The following is a 19,401-nucleotide window of genomic DNA, read 5'->3' on the forward strand; positions in this document are numbered from 1 at the left end:
GGCATTTATTATTTTCATTCGAAGTGGTGTAGAGACTAGATAGATCATTTCAGAGAGAAGTAGGTGGGGTGGGGGCTGCCTTGGAGACGGAGGAACAGAAAAAGCTGCCAAGATCCCAATCTCATTCTAGTGTGTTTGCCCCATTCCAGTGTGTTCCCTCCCCTCTTTCCACCTCAAGGGCAGCCCCTCCCAATAATCCACTTGGGAACCCTAGGAGTGTGCACAAGAAATCAATTTGGATATTGGAAAGAATGGAGTGTGGAAGGGGAGGTGTTTAAGAAAAATGGCAGAGTTTGCTTTCCAAGCTAAAATCTGAATTGATATATTGATCGACAGAAGCTATATTGATTCACAGCTACATTAATTCATAAAATGGGCATGTGCTAATGATAACCTAGTAGTTCCCCACTCCCACATGTCTGAAACACAGAGTTTGTGGAAAATATTGTGCCTGTGTATAAAGCAGATGTTTGGAAAGTGCTGTCTTGGGGGACAGGGCAGCTGTAGAATGTGAGATTAGAAGGAAATTAAATGCATACCGTACTGACTGGCAGTTGTGTCATTTGCATTGGCTGTTCACAAGAGCAGTTCACAGCAAGCACAGGAGCAATGCCTTTAGCTATGGTTTCTATCTTAATTTACAACCAGTGACATATTTGCTCATTTGTTAGACTTTGGTTTTTTACTTGAATGACATGCTCTCAGTAACTGTGGTTAATGCTTGGTGTGCCATGCTTAATTACATCACTGGGGGGCCACCCCTAGGTCTCATGTTTGGGCCCTGGGATCCTCCTGATCTACAATGCACAACTATACAGGTCTACATTCGTAGGCTTTCCCTTGCAGGCATCCATGCCTAATGCATGAATGTCAGTCAATGAACTGCAATAAAGACATATGCTGCTGCCATTAGTTGATGGGATTGAGTAGCCCAGGAACTTCACACTTAACTCCTTCCAAAACTGACATAATTCCTTTTTAGTTTTATCACTCTGTCACGGACAGAAATCAGGACCAGAGCTTCTTAGTGAAGTAGGAGCTGCCACATGGTTTGAAGGTTTCAGTGCCATTAACCAAAAGCACCTCCATCTTAGAGATGTCAGATTTCTGGACATTTTGAGGCTGTAGGGAATAAACATTTTTTCCTCTCCCCTCCCTGGTAAAAAGGAGGTTTTTGGGGAAATTGAGATGTATGCAATACATAAGCAACAAATGTCCTGTATATGGGCCTCATTAAGATGCCATCCCTCACTAAGTGCAGGGACATACCTTGATTATGGCTATTTTATATGTCAGAATTATCATTATTGAATGTTGTAGGCCATCTTGACAACCATATGTCAGGAGTGCTCTGATGGTGTTTCCTGCTTGGCAGGGGGTTGGACTCGATGGCCCTTGTGGTCTCTTCCAACTCTATGATTCTATGATTCTATGATTCTATCTTAGATAGAAAATTGTGATTTTAAAAAACATTTTGTATTATAAAAGAGAATTTTTTTTCACACACCCCCAATCAGATTTTCTATTGGAAACATGTGGGGAGGGAGAGTCTTTAAAAATGAAAAAAAATCTAAAACACATTTAAAACGCTGTTTTTTGACTAATGTAGCTGAGTCCCAGATCTCTACTTCTTCTAGAAAGCCTTTGAACAAACTGGGCTTACCAGCTGGTGCTTTAAATTTCAGGCACCACACTGTGACACCTAGAAGAGAAGATGGCTTCTAGGAGCATTGGCTTCTGTAGCTGTCCACGTGCCGCCTCTTCACCAATGCATTTGTTTGTGGCCCTTTTACATATTCAAGCATTGTAAACTGAACACATAAGAGGCAGCAGCAGTGCTTGTTTTCTGGCAGTATGTGACATTACAGAGTACCACCACCTTTTTTGGGGGGGGGGGAGAAGGCGGGAGGGCTCTTTGATCCCATCAAAGCATCACACCTTCTTCCCTTAAGCTGGGCTTGGGGAAGGAGGCGCAAGCCTGTGTCCCAGCAGAATGTTGGACAGTTTGACCCAGTGGTACACAGTCAGGTACTGAGAGTACAGAAAAAGGTATGGTGTTGTAGCAAGTCAATTAATTATCATACATTATGCAATAATGATATACCAAGATCTTAATGACGTTCCAGAAAAACATGTAATTGTTTTACATGTAATTGTTTTTCCTGGCCCCAAGGAATTTTTGTGTCCAGGGCAACTGCCCAGAGTAGTGGCACCTTCCCCCCCCTATAAACAAAGCACTGTGCAGTAGGATGGCAGTGGCAGGCCCCACCCTGTGCACATCCATTTTTAGGCTAGTATAGGGGCTGTTGTTACACAACCAAGAGCCCTGAAAAAGCAGGCCAAACTTTTTATTCACATTTTGTAATGCCCCTCTTTAGTTGTTTGTCTTCTACAGTAAAAAGCCTCCGAACTTTAGTTCAGTATTCACCAACTTGGTGCTGGCTGGGAATGATGGGAGGTGTATCTCAACAACATCTGGAGGGCACCAGGTTGGCAAAGCCTGACTTAGCCTTTCCTTGTATGGAAATTGCTCTGACCACTTAATCATTTTGACTGTTCTTTTCTGCACCTGTTCCAACTTTTCTTTTTTTATAGATGGAGCAACCAGAACTGTATTCACATTATTTCAAATGCAGCTGAACCATAGACCATAAAGGGATCACAATACTATTTTATTTTTGCTCTATTTCCTAATAATCCCCCAAATGGAAATTTCCCTTTTCACTGCTGTCCTGCCACACACAGAGCTGTTCTTCCCACCAAGCTATTCTCTTTCCTGTTTAGTCACTGCCGAATTAGGCAACATCAGTGTCAATGTGAAGTGAGGAATTTTTACCCTCATCTGTTTCATTAACATTGAATCTGATTTACCATTTTGGTTTTTTCCTGCTTTGTTTTGTTTATTTTTGTTTTCCGGTTTGAAGAGGTTCTTTTTCTTTACCGTGAATAATTTGGAAGTATAATTTAGAAACTTAGCCACTTCACAGCACATCTGTTACTATAGATCACTTTTGAATACATCAAATAGCACCAGTCCCAATACGGATGTTTCTGGGACCCTGCTGTATCCTCCACTGCAAAGATGGTATAATTATTACCATCATCCACTTCCTGTTCTTTAACTAGTTACTGATCCTTAAAAAGACCACTTCTCTTACCCGATGACTGTTAAGTTGAGCCGTTGTTGAAGTAAAAAGCCTTTTTAGAAATGAAAGTATATAATGGTCTTGTTCCCATGACATGCATTAACAAACCTTAGCTGCAGTTTGTGGTTAGTGTTGGTTGCTGTCCACACTCAGCCCCAACTGGGGCAGAAATACAGCTAATACATGAATCACAAAGATATAGCTCAAAGCTAGAACATAAGTTGCTACATGGTGCAAATGGATACATGTAACACAGGTTCCCAACATGCACACTAACAAATTGTAACAGATCCGGTAACCTCACTGAATCAGCAAAATTGCTAGTGCTTATTGCACATGTTTAAACGAGGGCATGATGTACATGATTGGTGAAAATTGAAATGCTTTGTTTGAAACTTTATAAATACCACTGCCTGAACCACTGGGCGTGGTTGCAGTTTTGCGGAACAATCCTACTGTAACCTATTGCTTTTGCAATAAACGTTGGACTCTTAACTCCTCACGTTTCTGAGTTTTTATTGGCATAAACTCAGGAGATAAGCCATTTTTGGCTTACAACAGTAGGACTGGATCCACTTAATACAATACCAGTATACCAATCCCATGACCCAGTTCAGGAGGGACCTACATCCATTACACTCATATCTTCCTTGTGGGCTTCCTTTGGGCATCTGGTTGCCTTTTGAGGGAACAGAATGTTGGACCGGATAGGCCTTTGATTTAACCCAGCAGGGCTTTTCTTGCCTTCCAGTGAATGTGAAATTGTTAATGGATACAGTTTCAAAAGAACACAAGAGATTTATAGATACAGTTCTAAGCTTTTCTAGCAAAAAGTGAAATGGATCCTCAATGGGGAAAGCTGTAAATGTCAAAATTCTGAACTAGAAACAATTATTTATGATCACAGACCCCATGCGCTTGTATACTTAAACGGGGCTGGTGGGTTTTTTTTGGGGGGGGGTTTAAAGCTTTCACAAATCTCCTTCAGTTATGTGTATATTGTGTTACAGAATTTTGGTAGGTGAGAAAACAAAATTGCTCTCCATCTGATATTTATTTAGCAACATCACAGTTATCATTACATAGAAAGTCCAGGAGCACAGAACATATAAAGAGAAAAGAAACGTTCTTCCCAAATAACTCAGATCTTTGATTCTATAAATCAAATTTGCCACTGCTGAAAAACAGGAGAAAAAGCTGTATGCTCCTCTTTAAAACATCAGTACTAATATTCTCAATTTCATCATACTTTCTTTTCCCTTGATGAGGCAGATCTGTTCTGAGAACATATATAGGGAACTTCAAAAATGACATTAGTTTGTATGTTTGCATGACTTGGGCAATATTACGTAAAATTACATCCACTTATTAAACAATTCTACAAGGAAGTTGTTAATGTGAAACCCAAAATACGTACTTTGACTTTTAAATGTTACTAACCAAGTCTCTAAAATAAATTGCACACGGTCTTTATTGCTCTGTATATATTCCGTGTATAGTTAGCCAACCACAAGGAAGATTTCAGCCCAGTCTGAAAAATGTACAGAATGCCAGAGTCTTCCCATCTCTCTCGCACTGTGGCACAAAGGCACAAAGTACTTTTTTCTGGCGGGAGTGCTGATACAGCTCTTTGACAGGGGTGACGTCTCTGTGTCTTTGTTCAACTAAGGTCCAAGCTATAATGGACTCTCCAGGTGTTTGTTTGGTTTTTAAAGCTACGGTTCTGGAAGAAAATTTGATGGAAGCAGTACCATTGGGAAAGGGCCTACCAACTGATTACCCCATGCTATTTCCTGATCTAAATCAAAGGACCCATGTGGCAGCTAAATCTGGGTCCCTGTATTACCGAAGGCTAACGGCACAGGTTTTGATTGGGGTAACAGTATGGGGGAAAGATTACCTCTTCATCTAGTGCCTGGGGGCCGGATCCAGCCCAATTGCCTTCTAAATCTGGCCCACAGATGGTCTGGGAATCAGTGTGTTTTTACATGAGTCGAATGTGTGCTTTTATTTAAAATACATCTCTGGGTTATTTGTGGGGCATAGGAATTCGTTCATTATTATTTTTCAAAACATAGTCCAGCCTCCACACAAGGTCTGAGGGACACTGGACCGGCCCCCTGCTGAAAAAGTTTGCTGACCCCTGATCTAGTGCTACTGCTATGATCAAATTTACCCCCCTTTCCCTATAGCTGCTCTTAAGAAAAAGTTTGGAGATATCATCAGAAACATCTATGACATGTGTCATTTGGTCCTTGAGTTGCATAAAAAGCTGCATTTTAACAATGCTATCCTTAAAAAAAGAAAAAGAACGAGAGTATAGTTATTCTTAAAAAGTTCTATGCCACTCTGTGGGTTCCAAATACATTAGAAGCATGGGGCATAAGCAGTGATTTTTTTCTTTTAAAAAAATGTTTAGGAGTACTCTCATTTTGACTCAAGAAAATCAATATTGACAGGAACACCATGACAGGAAATGAGGTCACCATTGGGGTAGCAATGGAACTGATGATTCACCGTCCTAGAGAAGAAACTAAAATTTTTAAAATTTTTAAGTTCTTCCGTTAGAGTCACAAAATGTTTAGGGGTATGTGTACCCCTGTGTACCCCCAGAAAAAAAGCACTGGGCATATATTTTCTAAATGATAACATTGCAATATAAACAGAATATAAAAACAGCTATGGCTAATATTTCCATGAAACACAATGTCAGAATTTCATCTGTGTTCCAGTAGAACATAATTTTCTTCTACAAAAATTATTATTTTGTAAAAGGCAGAGGAAACAAGAAAAAATAGCTTCCCACTCAAACAAAATTAACATATGGAAGAGTATGATGAACATTTCATTAAAACCTATCTGAGAATCTTGTTTATCAACTACTGTGAATCCATTTGCCTTTTCAAAAAACAATATTCAGTCTACAAAATAATTTTAGTTCCTTTATTTTTTCTCAGAATCGCACATTCATTCTAACTTAAATAAAAATAGAAATAGTATTGCAACAAAAGCTTTGCCTTCTCTTTCAGTATCAGTACAACTGAAATAAATGGACTTGTTAAAGCATAACTAACTTAAATCCATTTATTTCAGTGGGTCCAATCTATGGTTTAGGCCGGTGTCAGGGAACTGCCATCGGAGCCAGAGGGAGAGGGAGGGCTCCAGAGGGATTCTGGAGAGCGTCCCGGGATGGGGAGAAGCAGCCCATCTTCTGGGGAAGGAAATCAGCGTAGCACCAGTGGAGAAGGGGGGCAGATGGGGGAGTCAGCGAGGTGGTCCCCCGACTCCTTGCCGGGGACCAGCGGGGAGAGCACGGGTCCTCCGCTGCCCACACCCTCCTTGCGCAGAAGGCTTCCGCGCAGGGAGAATAGGTGGAGATTAGGCGTCAAAGAGCTTCTTTGCTGGAAGAAGTTCAAGAAACGCCCACTGATGGATTCTGCCAGCGATTGAGACAGCCACGGGTGAGTGGCTGTCCGGACAGAAAAGGTTCACTCAGGCAACCCAGCCAGGTGTGGCACCGATTTATGCACGAGCAACCCCTAGAACCATCACAGCCGGGTTAAGGGAAGACCACCCTAGGGTCTTAAATTACCATATGTAAACCTGGTGAAATTTTTTGGGCTTATAGTTGGCAGGCGGGGGTAGAACTAAAATTTCACATAGGTTTTTATTAACATAAATTATCATTATTTTTAAAATACTGAAATAATTTTGATCTGTGCCAGGCACACAATGTTTTGATTGCTCCATGTATTTTATTTTGTATGTGGGATTTAAAAAAAATTAGAAGATGCAGAAGTACAGGACAGTCATTTTGTTAATTTGAAAGAAAAGGCTTTGGTTCCTTTCTAATGCATTTTTATGAGAAATGTACAGTAGCTTGTATATAAAATGTTTTAAGATCTTGGAAAGATAAACACAAACACTCCTGTACAATTTAGGGCATGGTACCCACTTGTGTGTGGCTTACTTCAACACAGAGAGAATAGTTACAGATGGGTAGCCGTGTTGGTCTGCCATAGTCAAAACAAAAAATTCCTTCCAGTAGCACCTTAAAGACCAACTAAGTCAGTTCTTGGTATGAGCTTTCGTGTGCATGCACACTTCTTCAGATACACACAGAGAGAATAGTAAAATATTAGATACACACAGAGAGAATAGTAAAACAGTTTTATGCCTTCCTGTTGATTCTAGCAACTGTATCTGAGTGGCACCAGAATCTGTAAACATGAATTTTAAGTAGCATCATTTACACAAGAAGCTATGGACCACAGTACTTGTGTTCATTTGATGTTATTTATCATCATGTAAAACTATTTTAACCCTGAAATCCTATTCATACTTTCCTGACCATAAGCCCTATTGAACACAGTGGGACGGCTGGTTAAAAATGCACAGGGTTGCATTACACATTTGTTTTTATAAGTTTGTTCTTATTAATCTCCACATATAAAAAATACAATTATAAATTAAATGAACACCAGAATTTAACATACTGTAATGAAAATAAATGCAATTCGTTATAATATTTAAAATTAATTTGAAATGTACTTAATTCTTTATTATTATTTTTACACCATATCAATTTAGGATCAAGTCCTGATGTGTTAAAAGTTCAATAAGTAATAGTTACAGAACTAAAAGTTTGAAATTTACTGGTAATTGCCTTATTTGTTCTGTGCAAGCTTGAAAAGCATACCAGGTTGTTAGACCCATTGTCTCTCTGATCGGTTCTGAGCACTTTGTATGACAAGGAGAATTTTCAATATCTCAGAGATCATTATGGACTCATTCATAATAATCAGCATTTGAATGATATGTGTGCAAGTTCTATAATAATTTTATTGGGGGGGAAACAGATACAATTCTTTCTTGCTGGGTGCTATGAATTGAAATATGCCTACAAGGAGAATTTTTTTTATTTTCCATATGGTAAGCATTTCCATTGTCCAGACATTGCTGATAAACCTATAACCTGGCACATTCTTTGTGGGAAATAATCACAGTTTCAAAGCACATTTATGCCACACAATTCAATGAGCTATTTCTGAAAATCTTTAAACAAATTAAAAAACACGTGGTTTAAAATATATATATACACGTACAACAATTTAATGCCTTATCTCCATGCCTTTTTTATTGTAAGTTGAAATGTTATGCACCCTGACTTGTAAGTAAATTCAGTTGAAATCAATGAAAGTTTCTTCCAAGTAAATAAGTTTTAGAATCGAATTCATACAAAGATGCACATTATTGTATTAAAATTGTATATAGAAAGCCAGTGGGTTACTCCTAAAACAAAGCATTTGAAAATACATTATAACTTAATTCATGCAAATTCAAACATGAATGAGAGAAAAAAATACAGCATTCATTTAAATTAGTATCAAAAGCATTGTTGGGATTAAAAAGAGGATCTGTTCCTCCCAAGTCAGCTATAGTGTATTCTTGTTCGGTAAATGTAATAACGGAGCATGTTACAGAGGCACAGAACTAACGACAAATATATCAGGAGCAAATGTATGCATTTAAAAAGCTATCACAACAAGAAAAAAGCATAGTACAATAGCCAAACCTCTCTAAGCCAATAAAGGTACTTGAAAGCATAATTAGGCACTTCGAAAATTCAAGCAACAGTGCTACAGAGCAGCATTTAATTTACTTTTGATGAGAGCCTTAGGGTGTCTTTGCAGAGCAGAGTATCTTAGAAGCAAATAGACCTTCCCTCAACAGTCAGCAGATTCCTACAGACAGGCAGCCCCACAGCTTCATAGGGCTTTAGCATTGTCCACTCACTCCCCTCCCCTCTAACTCTCACAAATTCAAACTGAAAACTGTCTGTGAACGGTAGGGTGGTCAGTCAGTCAACAACCATAATAGTATAAATACATGACTACTCAAAGGTGTTGGGAGTGTCATTCTTTGCAAGAAGTTTGACCCTGAAAGGGGGGGGGGGACTTACAAGTATGCTGCATGAGCATAACACTGAATTTTCACACGCACCTATTGCAGCCAGTTTGCAGTTCTTAGAAGAGTCTGACAAAGCACATTTGCAATTATAGAAGCAGAAACCCATAGGAAAGAGGTGCATTTGAAACCTCGAGAAGTAAAGCAGTACAAATCTGAGCGGGACAGAAAAAAGGCAGGGAGATGTTAGTAAAGGGTACATGAGAGAAACAGAATTTTATTTGTTATTCAGGGGAAAAAATGTGATTTTGGCTCCTACCTGAAAAGAATGTGCCTCTATTTATTCTACCTTGGGAAACAAAAAGTTCCAGATTCTCCCTAGTTATCTGGATTAGCTTTCCCCTTTAAGAAGTTGTAGGTTCATAGCAAGAGGGGATTTTTTTTTGGCACAAATGCCTATTGAAAAGGGGGGGGGGAGACGGGGGAGGAGGGAGGAGGGAAAGAGCGCGCGGGGGGGGGGGGGAAATCAAGCCCAGTACAATAAATGAGTAGAATCAAAATACTGCCTGCACATTGAATCCATCAGGCTTCTCTGACACTCCCCTACAGTCTAACTCATCTGAGAGGAGAGGGGATGCCAGCACAAGATAATCTCAGTTTCTTTCTCTGTCGCAGGGCAGATCAAAACTTCATCTACTCAAGGAATATGGCATAGTTTATCGTCTCTTTCCTGCTTCTAATTTGCAGTGAATTTCACAGGGCTTCCTGATTCATTTCCGGTCCCTTGTAAATCAATGTACAGACTTTGCTGTTTGCACAAGAAATTCACTGTTTAGATTTAGGCCAATGAACCATTTTCTGCCTTTAGATTGTCATACATGACTTTCTGGCATATAGGACTTTTCAGCGAGTAAGACTTTGCTTTTCAGCAGAATTAGAAAAGATACAGGAAGACAAAATGCCTAGCAATCAGAGTCTTACAAAATCTGTGGCGTGGAGGACCCTTCAGTAAGGATCAGTCGTTTGGATGTATTAATTTATTTAAATGCATATTTGTTTAAAATTGCTCATTGATAAAAACTGAGGGACAAAACACAGCTGGACTGCATAGTACTCATAAATAATAAGACGTTTAAAATAACCTTCTCCAACTTTTGCTAGGCTATTAAAGAAAGACCTGAAGCAAGACAGGAAGGAGAAATTCAGGCCAGGGGGCACATGCAATCAGCTTCTGAAGCACCCATTAGCTATTATTAATTAATTCATTAAATTTATTTATTAATTTTATTTCATAAAATGTATACCCACTTGATTGTAAAAATACCCCAAACAAACCTCAAAGTGCTTTACAAAAAGATAAAACAAAATCAAGCCCAATCAAAACCAAAATACAATACTTTAAAACATATAGTGAAAGCACCTGCTTGATATCAATAGGTAGTCAAGTGACCACAAGTGGGGTAAAGTGATATTGTAGGTAAACCGGTCTCAAGTTATTATGGGTTTGTATGCTAATTGCAACACCTTGAAATTGGCTGGTAGCGGATGGGCAACTAGTGCAGCTCTCTGAGCACAGGTGTTACATGCAGACATTGGTGTCACTCCTGTTGTGCAATCGTCCTGCAGCATTATTTGGCCAAGACGACTCTGCTCCATATTTTCTACCATTTATTTGCTTTAGTCCTTTAAAATTTGCATTTATTTATACGCTGACTTTTGCCTCTGTCTCTGCCCACCACTGACACGTGGAAATGTGTCCTTGGGCTGAATAAAGTTCCCCACTCCTGTACTAATGGGAAGTTTTGTGTTTTGGTTTGGGTTCCCCCCCAATATTTAGCTCTCTAAAGCTCTTCTTCTTCTTCTTCTTCTTCTTCTTCTTCTTCTTCTTCTTCTTCTTTTTAAATTAGCTAGTGAACCTTAATTTATTTTTAAATTAGCTAGTGAACCTTAATTAATTATTTTTTTGTAGTGGGAACACAACAAAAGACACTTAAAATAATATGGATTTAGGGCAATGTGACCAGTTCTGCTGCACTGGGCACTGGACCTGGGGGGCACTGCAGGACGTTGCAACTATGACATAGTAAAATGGAAGCCGTTTATACTCCTAATAGCATTTCAAAGGACTTGGACTTTGTGGGGAGTTTGACATTTGGAAAACATCACACTCTCCTGATCTCTGTCATAATACAGAGTTGACAGGAAACAATTGCAAACACTTTCTAGACTTTCAACATTGACTCGTCGTTGTTTTTTTGGTCCGTGTCATCTGGATCCACTGAATATGTAATTCTAGTAATTATTAAATTTTGGAAATGCTTGAATCCACATAACATATTGTGTGGGGCAGTGAGAGGGATAGAAAGTGGAAGCGGTCACAGTATTGGGGAGTTTGTGGTTTGAGGGGGGGAGTGACTAAAGGGAGACACGATGGATTTAATTATGCATGGTATGGGGGAAAGTCCTCCCCCCTCGTAAACATTAGAACACAAAGCCCACTGGCTCATGGCTACTAGCCATAATGGTTGTGCTCATGTCCTCCTTGAGGAGAAAGGTCAGGATGACTGTCTCAAGGAAATCTAAAAAATGTAGTATAAACACTGACAAATGGGAAATTGTGTCCTCCCTAAAAGAGGGCACATGTTGCGGTGAGACCTGGAGACCGACCTCCTATGTTGTGGATGGGTGAGATTGGACAGCCACAACACCCAATTGGTAGGTCTCTCGTTGTTGGGCGCTATCTGGCCAATGGGGCGTAGTTCAAATGGATCGAGGGACCTATATATATATACCCATGCACGTGACCCAGAGCTTCCTCTTTCGACTCGTGCATTCGGAACACCTACCCACCTCTCCCTATATTTAGGGGAATTGACCTATGCGATTGACCTTGCTATGCCGTCGTGTGTTGTTTGTCGTTGGGACAGGGGCACAGGAGGAATTTCCCCACTTGGCTGATTGGCTGTTGCCATTTGGGTTTCGCCTGCCGCGTAGCAAATCGTCACAACTTGTAAGGTTGTTGATAGGCACTGGTTCAGGTGATAGCGATGGGAGAATGGTCTCGCCATCCCTATGTGAAGGGTATTCCGTTAAAGGAATCCATGGACTCAACTGGTTTGGTCAACCCCCAAGATGGGGTTGTGCCCATGCCTAAGTCCAGGGGGGCATCTGGGTGGTGAACATAGTCTGTTCCTGGCTTTTCGCCTACCCAGCTGTTCACCCTTGGCTAACCTATGCTGGTGCCCTGGGTCAGCGCTGCCTGCAAGGGTGCAGGCAGCTAGTCGAACCAGAGCCTATGCAACCACTCACCTTCTGTAATCAATAAAGTTGTGGCCTAAATTCTGCCAAAAACCAAACTAAAATTTGAGTCAAGTGTGTCTTTATTTAGAGGGGGAGGTCTCTGGGTCTGAACACACAAACACTGGCCTGCGAGCGCTCCAATTGGAGAACAGCTTTTACCAAAGGTGTCATGGACTTTGAAGACACTCAAATTCAGGACGCAAGGGAGAAACGTGCTAAGAGGAACTCATGCTTGGCAAATCCACACCATGATCAACTCCCGCCCAGAAACCAATGCCCCCACTGTGGAAGGACATGTGGAAGTGATCTCTAGGTTTTTAGTCACTATTTGCTGGTTACCACAACTGCAGAGCTGTCTGTGGGTGTCAGGGCACAATTGGAAGGCACATACTGAAACTAAAGCTTATCTGGGTCTAGTGAGTAGTCTATTTCAGAAAAGAAAATCACTGTGGAAACGTGAATTTCAATACATTTGTATCCTGCAAGTATAAACTGTATCTTTTAAGGACTCTAGAATTGATTAGAGTCATACATTAGTCTGTCAACACCCCACACTCCACTTTTCTACCATTTCTTTTAGTTTCCTCAACATTCCTCAACATTCTGTCACGTGCTAGTGTGACCAAGAAACAGAACTCAGGATGAGTAGCAGTCTTGGTTGGCAATGGCCGGGATCAGCAGGAGTAGGAAGCTGCTTTCGTAGGTTGCCACCCCACTGATGTCTCAAAATGCAACCAGACTTACATCTTTTCTCTAAACGGTTATAGTTGCTACTCATTCCGATGAGAAATTGTGATCCAGTCACTTTCTGGAATATGAACGTTATGATTGTAGCAATAGTTTTTATATTCTGCTTCTCTTGCATTTTACCTTGTTTTATACTATTCTACACCACTTTGATTGCTTCCACTGGGAAGATGATTTGCAGAATGAAAGAATGGCTACTCTTAAACACCTCTTAGCTGCCTGCCTCAAAAGGTAACTGCATAAAAAAGAACCCGACCGATAAGAATTTCACTAAAGCTTCCCAACCCCTTTGAATGTTCAAATACATTTTCCCATTAGTTAATGGAGAATGGTAGAAAAAATGCAGCTTGGGGGGGGGGCATAGAACTATGAATTTAATAATCTTTCATGGTCAAGAAAGCTCTCTTCATTGAAATCTGATGTTATGCAATAACTTTTACTGTGTACTGGCTTGGTAATGATTTTACTCATTCATATAAGCCAGGCAAAGGGAACCTTTGGCCCTCCAGATGCTTCTGGACTTCATCAGCCCCACCCTGCATGGCCAATAGTGAGGAATGATGGGAGCTGTATTCCAGCCATATCTGGTCAGAGGTTCCCCACCCCTGATGCAACCAATCATGTTGAGGTCAAATGTCAACTCTTTCCACTTGGCTATCCTCTAGCATTTTGTATTAGGACTGGTTATAATACTGTCATGTCCTTCCTAATTAAGAACTTATGTTGGGCATGTTTACTAAGGATACCCCAACACACTTGGGAGCCTAGCCAAAGTCTTTGGTTATTGCAGTTGGGTTAGGAAACCTGCTGGGTCAAATTGTTACAGTTGGACTTAACAGTATTTCCCAATTTCCCTTGTTATCACTTTTAAGGATATGAAACCCTTGTTAATCGTGAGAAGGGTTGTTTTCTCCTTCCTTCTGTTCATGCCAAACCCACTAATGACAGAGTACAGCAAACACTTAAAACACAAATAAACAGCTTGTTCTAGTTTTAGGGGGAATGGCTTTCTGTCTTTGCAACCTAAAATTGTCCCACAGCCTTTTTTCTGCATTAACTTCCATAAAAAACAATTAGATATTAATACTCCTTTGTAAATGTTTGAACTGTTCCAAGGGTTTTAAAAACATTTTGGGTGGTTCTTCTGGATGGGATTTAGATAGACAATTGAGACCATAAAATGTATTGCAGTTTCTCCACCATTAATACAGGATGTCTCTTGGTGGTGTTGGAAAGTAAATGCTGCTTAGGACACATAATGATGTCTGTTGTAGTGAGGATGTTAATAATTGCAAACAGGCAGCACTTGAAAGGGATTTCATGGATAAACTAGTTGAGTGATTCTGAAATTCTGGGGTGTAGTGGCTATTTGCAGGTAGAAGGAAGAACCGTGATATCCAAATTTCATTTGAACAGGCCAAAGCTTTCTTTAAGAGCTAATAACAAAGGACCAGGCCAATGGGGTCTCTGCAGTTGTTAAACAAGATAACAAAATCAGTATGTCCCATTAAATTGAATCATTGCAAGGCATGCATAAGGTGCCCTGGGGCACAGTTTAACAGACTGGAAGCATAAATGGCTCACAGCATACTTAGAAGCGGGGTGACTTAAGCAAAAACACGTGAGATTTGAAGTAGCCATTTACATGCCAAAAATTATATTAAGAAATAAAATAGCAGAGCCCCATGAACATTTGGGGTATGCCATCTGAATTCCTGTGAGCAGGATGAATATTGTTATAGATCAAACCCTAGAAATTAATAAATGGTAGGATTTTGATTATTTGGGGTGTGAAGGGAGAACTACAAGTGCAGAAAGATTCCTAAGCTAGCCTTTGCAAAATGACCCGGCCAAGCTAGGGCTATTAAGAAACGATACAGGGCCATTGAGGACCATTGGCAATACTGGGATCCATCTTGGGTAGGCTGGCTGGGAGAGATGCCTTGGACTCTAGGGCTGCACTGCTATGGGGGACAAGTCCCTCTTGAAATGACCATGCAGAGTGAAGGTGTAAATAGGTGAATAAACCGTATTTATTAAAGCTATGACAGTGTTCACTGTGTCTCAGTTCTCCAAAGGAACACAGACTCTGGACTCCCAGTGGGAGTGACACCTGACTTTTGTAACAATACTAAATGCAGAACCATTTTTAGGGAGTGAAAGAAGACAAAAAGCACCATAAATGCTAGAATGTGAAGGATTGGGATAAGAAAGAGTGAAATTACTGTTTGCAAGCAGAGAAGAAACATAGTTTACCTTGGGTATAAACAAAGGGTCAGTCCCAGTTAATACCTTGTCTGAATGAAACACACATAACTGAGCACACAGCTGCAGGACTGAGCTGGCCAAAGGTTCAAATACAGCCCTGTGAAAGAAGAGAACACCTAGTTTAGGCTGTAAGGCAGGAATTGGTATAAAACCTAACACAATATGATGATGGTGAATAATAATAATAATGTTGTTGTTGTTGTTGTTGTTGTTGTTGTTGTTGTTATTATTAATTTCTACTCCAGCAGTAGAACCTCATGTCAGATAGACCCTACATGTGCTACAACATATGCAGTTAGAGGAATCCCTCCTAGAGAACAATGTGGCCTTGACACTCAAGAAGCAACCCAGAGCCATTCAGCCGTGTTAAATAAATAAGGGCCAGCTGGAAATGTACAACTGAGCTCTGCAACAGCAGAACTTCCTAGATTGGACCCTTCAGGTCCTGGGGAGAAAGAGTCAGCTTTCAACAGAGAAACTATTTGGTGATAGTCTAGCACCTTCAGGAAGAAAGCAGGAAACTCTTCGGGTGGAGGAATACTCCCATGTCCCTGCCCAGGATGTTCATATCCTTGTCTGCTGTGAGGAGACAACCCTGGAACTCATTAGAATTCTTCACCAAACACCTCACCCCTTAAGTTTCTAAGGGGTAGGGGAAACTGACAGATAACCTCAAGGTTGACAAAGGCTTGAGGAAACCTCCTCTCTCGCAGCACAGAGGGGAAACACTGGACACCAAGATAACCACAATCCACTATACCATATGAGCCTTCTGCATTGACTATACCACACAAGTCCATAGCCTCACTCCTTCACCTAAATCCCTGGCATTTAGGGGCTGGAAAACAAAGAGGAAGGAGATATTGTGCCATCTGTTGTGGGTCTTGACTGTATTCATTACAGTTGAGTGAATTACACAATCTCCAAAACCTTGATTAGCACCCTTTGCTGCAGCTGACAAACTCTGGGAAAAGGCCATAATATCAACCATCAAGACAGAAACAAAGGAAAACAGAGACCAACTTCACCACACTGGAAACATCCACTCAGCCTGCCAAGCTTTACAATAAGCTCATGGGGACAGCACTGCAGGAGGTTGGTGGGAAGAGAAGGAAAAACTTCTGCACTTGTGGCCAGATATTGGGCTGAGGACCCAGGCTGAACCACAGTGAACTGAAAAGTCTACCACAGAAGACTTTGCGTTATGGACTGTTCTGGCACCAGATCTGTCCCTGTTGCTTCTGTGCTTCTTGGAACTCCATTTTTCCTTCCACTTATTTGATCTTTTGGCAGATGTCCCAGCCATGAGAGGCTGTAGAGCAGTACTGAAGGAGACCTTTAACCCTCTGGGTAGGAACTATCTGAGGATCAACTACAGAAAACAGGAACTCATCATTTCACAGCCCACATAAGAGAAGGTTGATTCTGTAGCATCAGACATACCACTATGGGCATTAGACACATCTCCTTCTTGAGGCAAGTACAGTGATACCTCGGGTTACAAACACCTCGGGTAACATACTCCACTAACCTGGAAGTAGTACCTCAGGTTAAGAACTTTACCTCAGGATGAGAACAGAAATCGTGCGGTGGCAGTGGGAGGCCCCATTAGCTAAAGTGGTACCTCAAGTTAAGAACAGTTTCAGGTTAAGAATGGACCCCCGGAACGAATTAAGTTTGTAACTAGAGGTACCACTGTAATTGTGGGAGACTGAGGAAGTGTCCAGGGATGCCAATGAGGCAAGATGCAGCAGTCCTGCAGATTAAGCAAAACTGCTGAGGTGTATGAGCCATGGCACTGCTCAACCTCAATAAAACATGCAGTCTGGACAAAGCAGGCAGGCATGACGTTGCCAAAGGCCGCAAAGTTCAAACAATGAAGATGGAAAGGAGGGAGCCTGGTAGCTGCAGTCCTGCAAGGACGGGTGTATGCAAGATAACATGGTGCTATGGGGCTGTTGGGTCCAGCATTGATGATTCGTTTGCAAGGGCACAAATCAGTGATCCAACTCTTTTCAAAGATGTGGAACATGCCTTCAAGTCACCAGTGGTGGATTTCCTTGCACCCAGCTGGACAGATCCAAACACTTCCCCCTCCCTAACCAGCAACCAGTAACAGTGGGGATGAAAAAACAAGCAGGGAGGCACAAACAGCCAGTGCAGGCAGGGCTGGAAATGGAGGGAAAATGCTATAAACACTCAAAGGAGCCCAAATGACAGGAGCAAAATTGGGAGAGGAAGGGGGGAAATCACCAAACTCAGAAACCAACATGAATCAAACATTAAAATGACTATAGATAAGGGGTTTTTTTTCAGAGAGAAAAAAGATCCAGCTGTTACTGACAGTAGACAAGTGGGTCAGGAGAGAGAGGAATGCCTCCTCCCCATGGAGAGGAGGCAGAAGGCTTCAGATGACCCTGCCTGATCTTTCCAATAGGAGTTATCTATTTTTGTGTTTCTAGACCAACCATTTAGAAACATATTACCATATTCTGTGACCAGAAATTTCTACCTGTGTTTTTATTGCTGCTGTATGTAAAAGACACATGAATCTCACCTTTGGACGTTTGTAAGTAAAATCCATTTTAAACTTATCAAACTGTGTGGTCTGTTCATTACAGATGAGGGTAGAAAGGGGAAGCACTGTAAGCAACTTGGGATGGTCTCTTTAAAAGGTTCAGCAACCTACATTCTGAAACTTTACTTTGCTGCTGGGGCTCTTTCTTACTGGAGAGTGTGCTTGCTTCTGTGTTTCAATCTAGGGACCCAGTGAACTCTTTTAAACCAAATACATTTATTTATATAATAATTCCTAATAGATCCATCTAGCTCAGTCCTGTCTACACCAACTGGCAGCAGCTCTCCCGGGCTTCAGGCAGGGAACATTCCCAGTCCAACCTGGAGATGCTAGGGATCAGACCTTGGACCTTTCACATGCAAAGCAGATGTTCTGCCACTGAGTTAAGGCTCTTCCATGTGAAAATGACATCATCTGCCAGAGTGCAAGGGCAATTTTGACAGCTTCTCCTTGCTCTGGCAAGTAAATGGGATGATAAACAGGCTTTCCGTTTTTTCCTATTGTTTGACAGATTAGCAGAAAGGAAGTCAGACAATGAGAAAAATAAGCAGGGGGTGGGTAGTTATTTCTGTTATCTTCATACCAGCATTCAAATGGAAGCATTTCTTTGAAACCTTGTTTGCATTTCTAATTGAAGGTTGCATTTCGGCTGGCTGAAGATCTTTTGTTAAAGCTGAATGAATTTTGCAATTTGAATCAATGCAATCAGAAGTAAGCACGGAGCTTACCCTAAGAAAACTATGTATAGGATTGTGGTCCTGCTGATTATAATATGCTGGAGTGTTATGCTGCATACTGCTGCTCTGTGTGTAGTAATGGATTGGGTACAGCTGCCTGCAGTTTTGGACTCACATTTCAACATGGCCTTGGGGGCTGTCAGGATGTGCTCCTGCCGTTTGAAATTTACCACTGAAAATTTATCTCTTTTTCTTATTCTGGGTATAATTTGAACAGCAAAGACAGAGCATCTCTTTGTGCAATTCTAGCAAGCACCATAGTGTTATTCTTTTGAATCTGTGAAACTATGCCAAGGATAAAACAGACATATTGCTATTAACTTTGACTTTGATTTAAAAAGAAAGGGGAGGACTGGGGGAAGGGCTGTAGCTCAATGGTATCAGCTTTGCATCCAAAAGGTCCTCAGGTTCGTGTCCTGGCATCTCTAGGTAGGGCTGGGAAAAAACCCGTTTTCAGTAAAATTACACAATACTGAACTAGATGAACCATTGGGCTGACTCAGTTTAAGGGGGCTTCTTATGCTGCTTTGAATGATAGGTCTAGGAATAAACACCTTAAGGCACTACAACAAGACATCCACTTTTGACCCTCCCCTGCTCACACTTTTCTCCCCCACAGTTAGACAGATTATCTCATAGAAGCATAGAGTTGGAAGGGACCCTTGAGGATCATCTAGTCCACCCCCCAGGAATATGCAGCTGTCCCTTACGGGAATCA

At 41.1% G+C, this 19,401-nt stretch overlaps 1 protein-coding gene and 1 long non-coding RNA gene across 2 annotated transcripts in view; one reads left to right on the top strand and one right to left on the bottom strand.

Moving 5' to 3' along the window:
• The window catches only part of ASIP (agouti signaling protein), an 82,562-nt gene that overhangs the window by 59,193 nt on the left and 3,968 nt on the right, over positions 1-19,401 (bottom strand). Inside the window, exon 2 of the mRNA XM_081866815.1 lies at positions 15,393-15,465. Coding sequence (XP_081722941.1) covers positions 15,393-15,465 — 73 coding nt within the window. The remainder of the gene's footprint in view (positions 1-15,392; positions 15,466-19,401) is intronic.
• The window catches only part of LOC309344446, a 78,402-nt gene that overhangs the window by 56,605 nt on the left and 2,396 nt on the right, over positions 1-19,401 (top strand). The window lies entirely within an intron of this gene.

Source organism: Podarcis erhardii, assembly GCF_964252035.2.
Source record: "Podarcis erhardii genome assembly, chromosome: 6".
Taxonomy (NCBI): domain Eukaryota; kingdom Metazoa; phylum Chordata; class Lepidosauria; order Squamata; family Lacertidae; genus Podarcis; species Podarcis erhardii.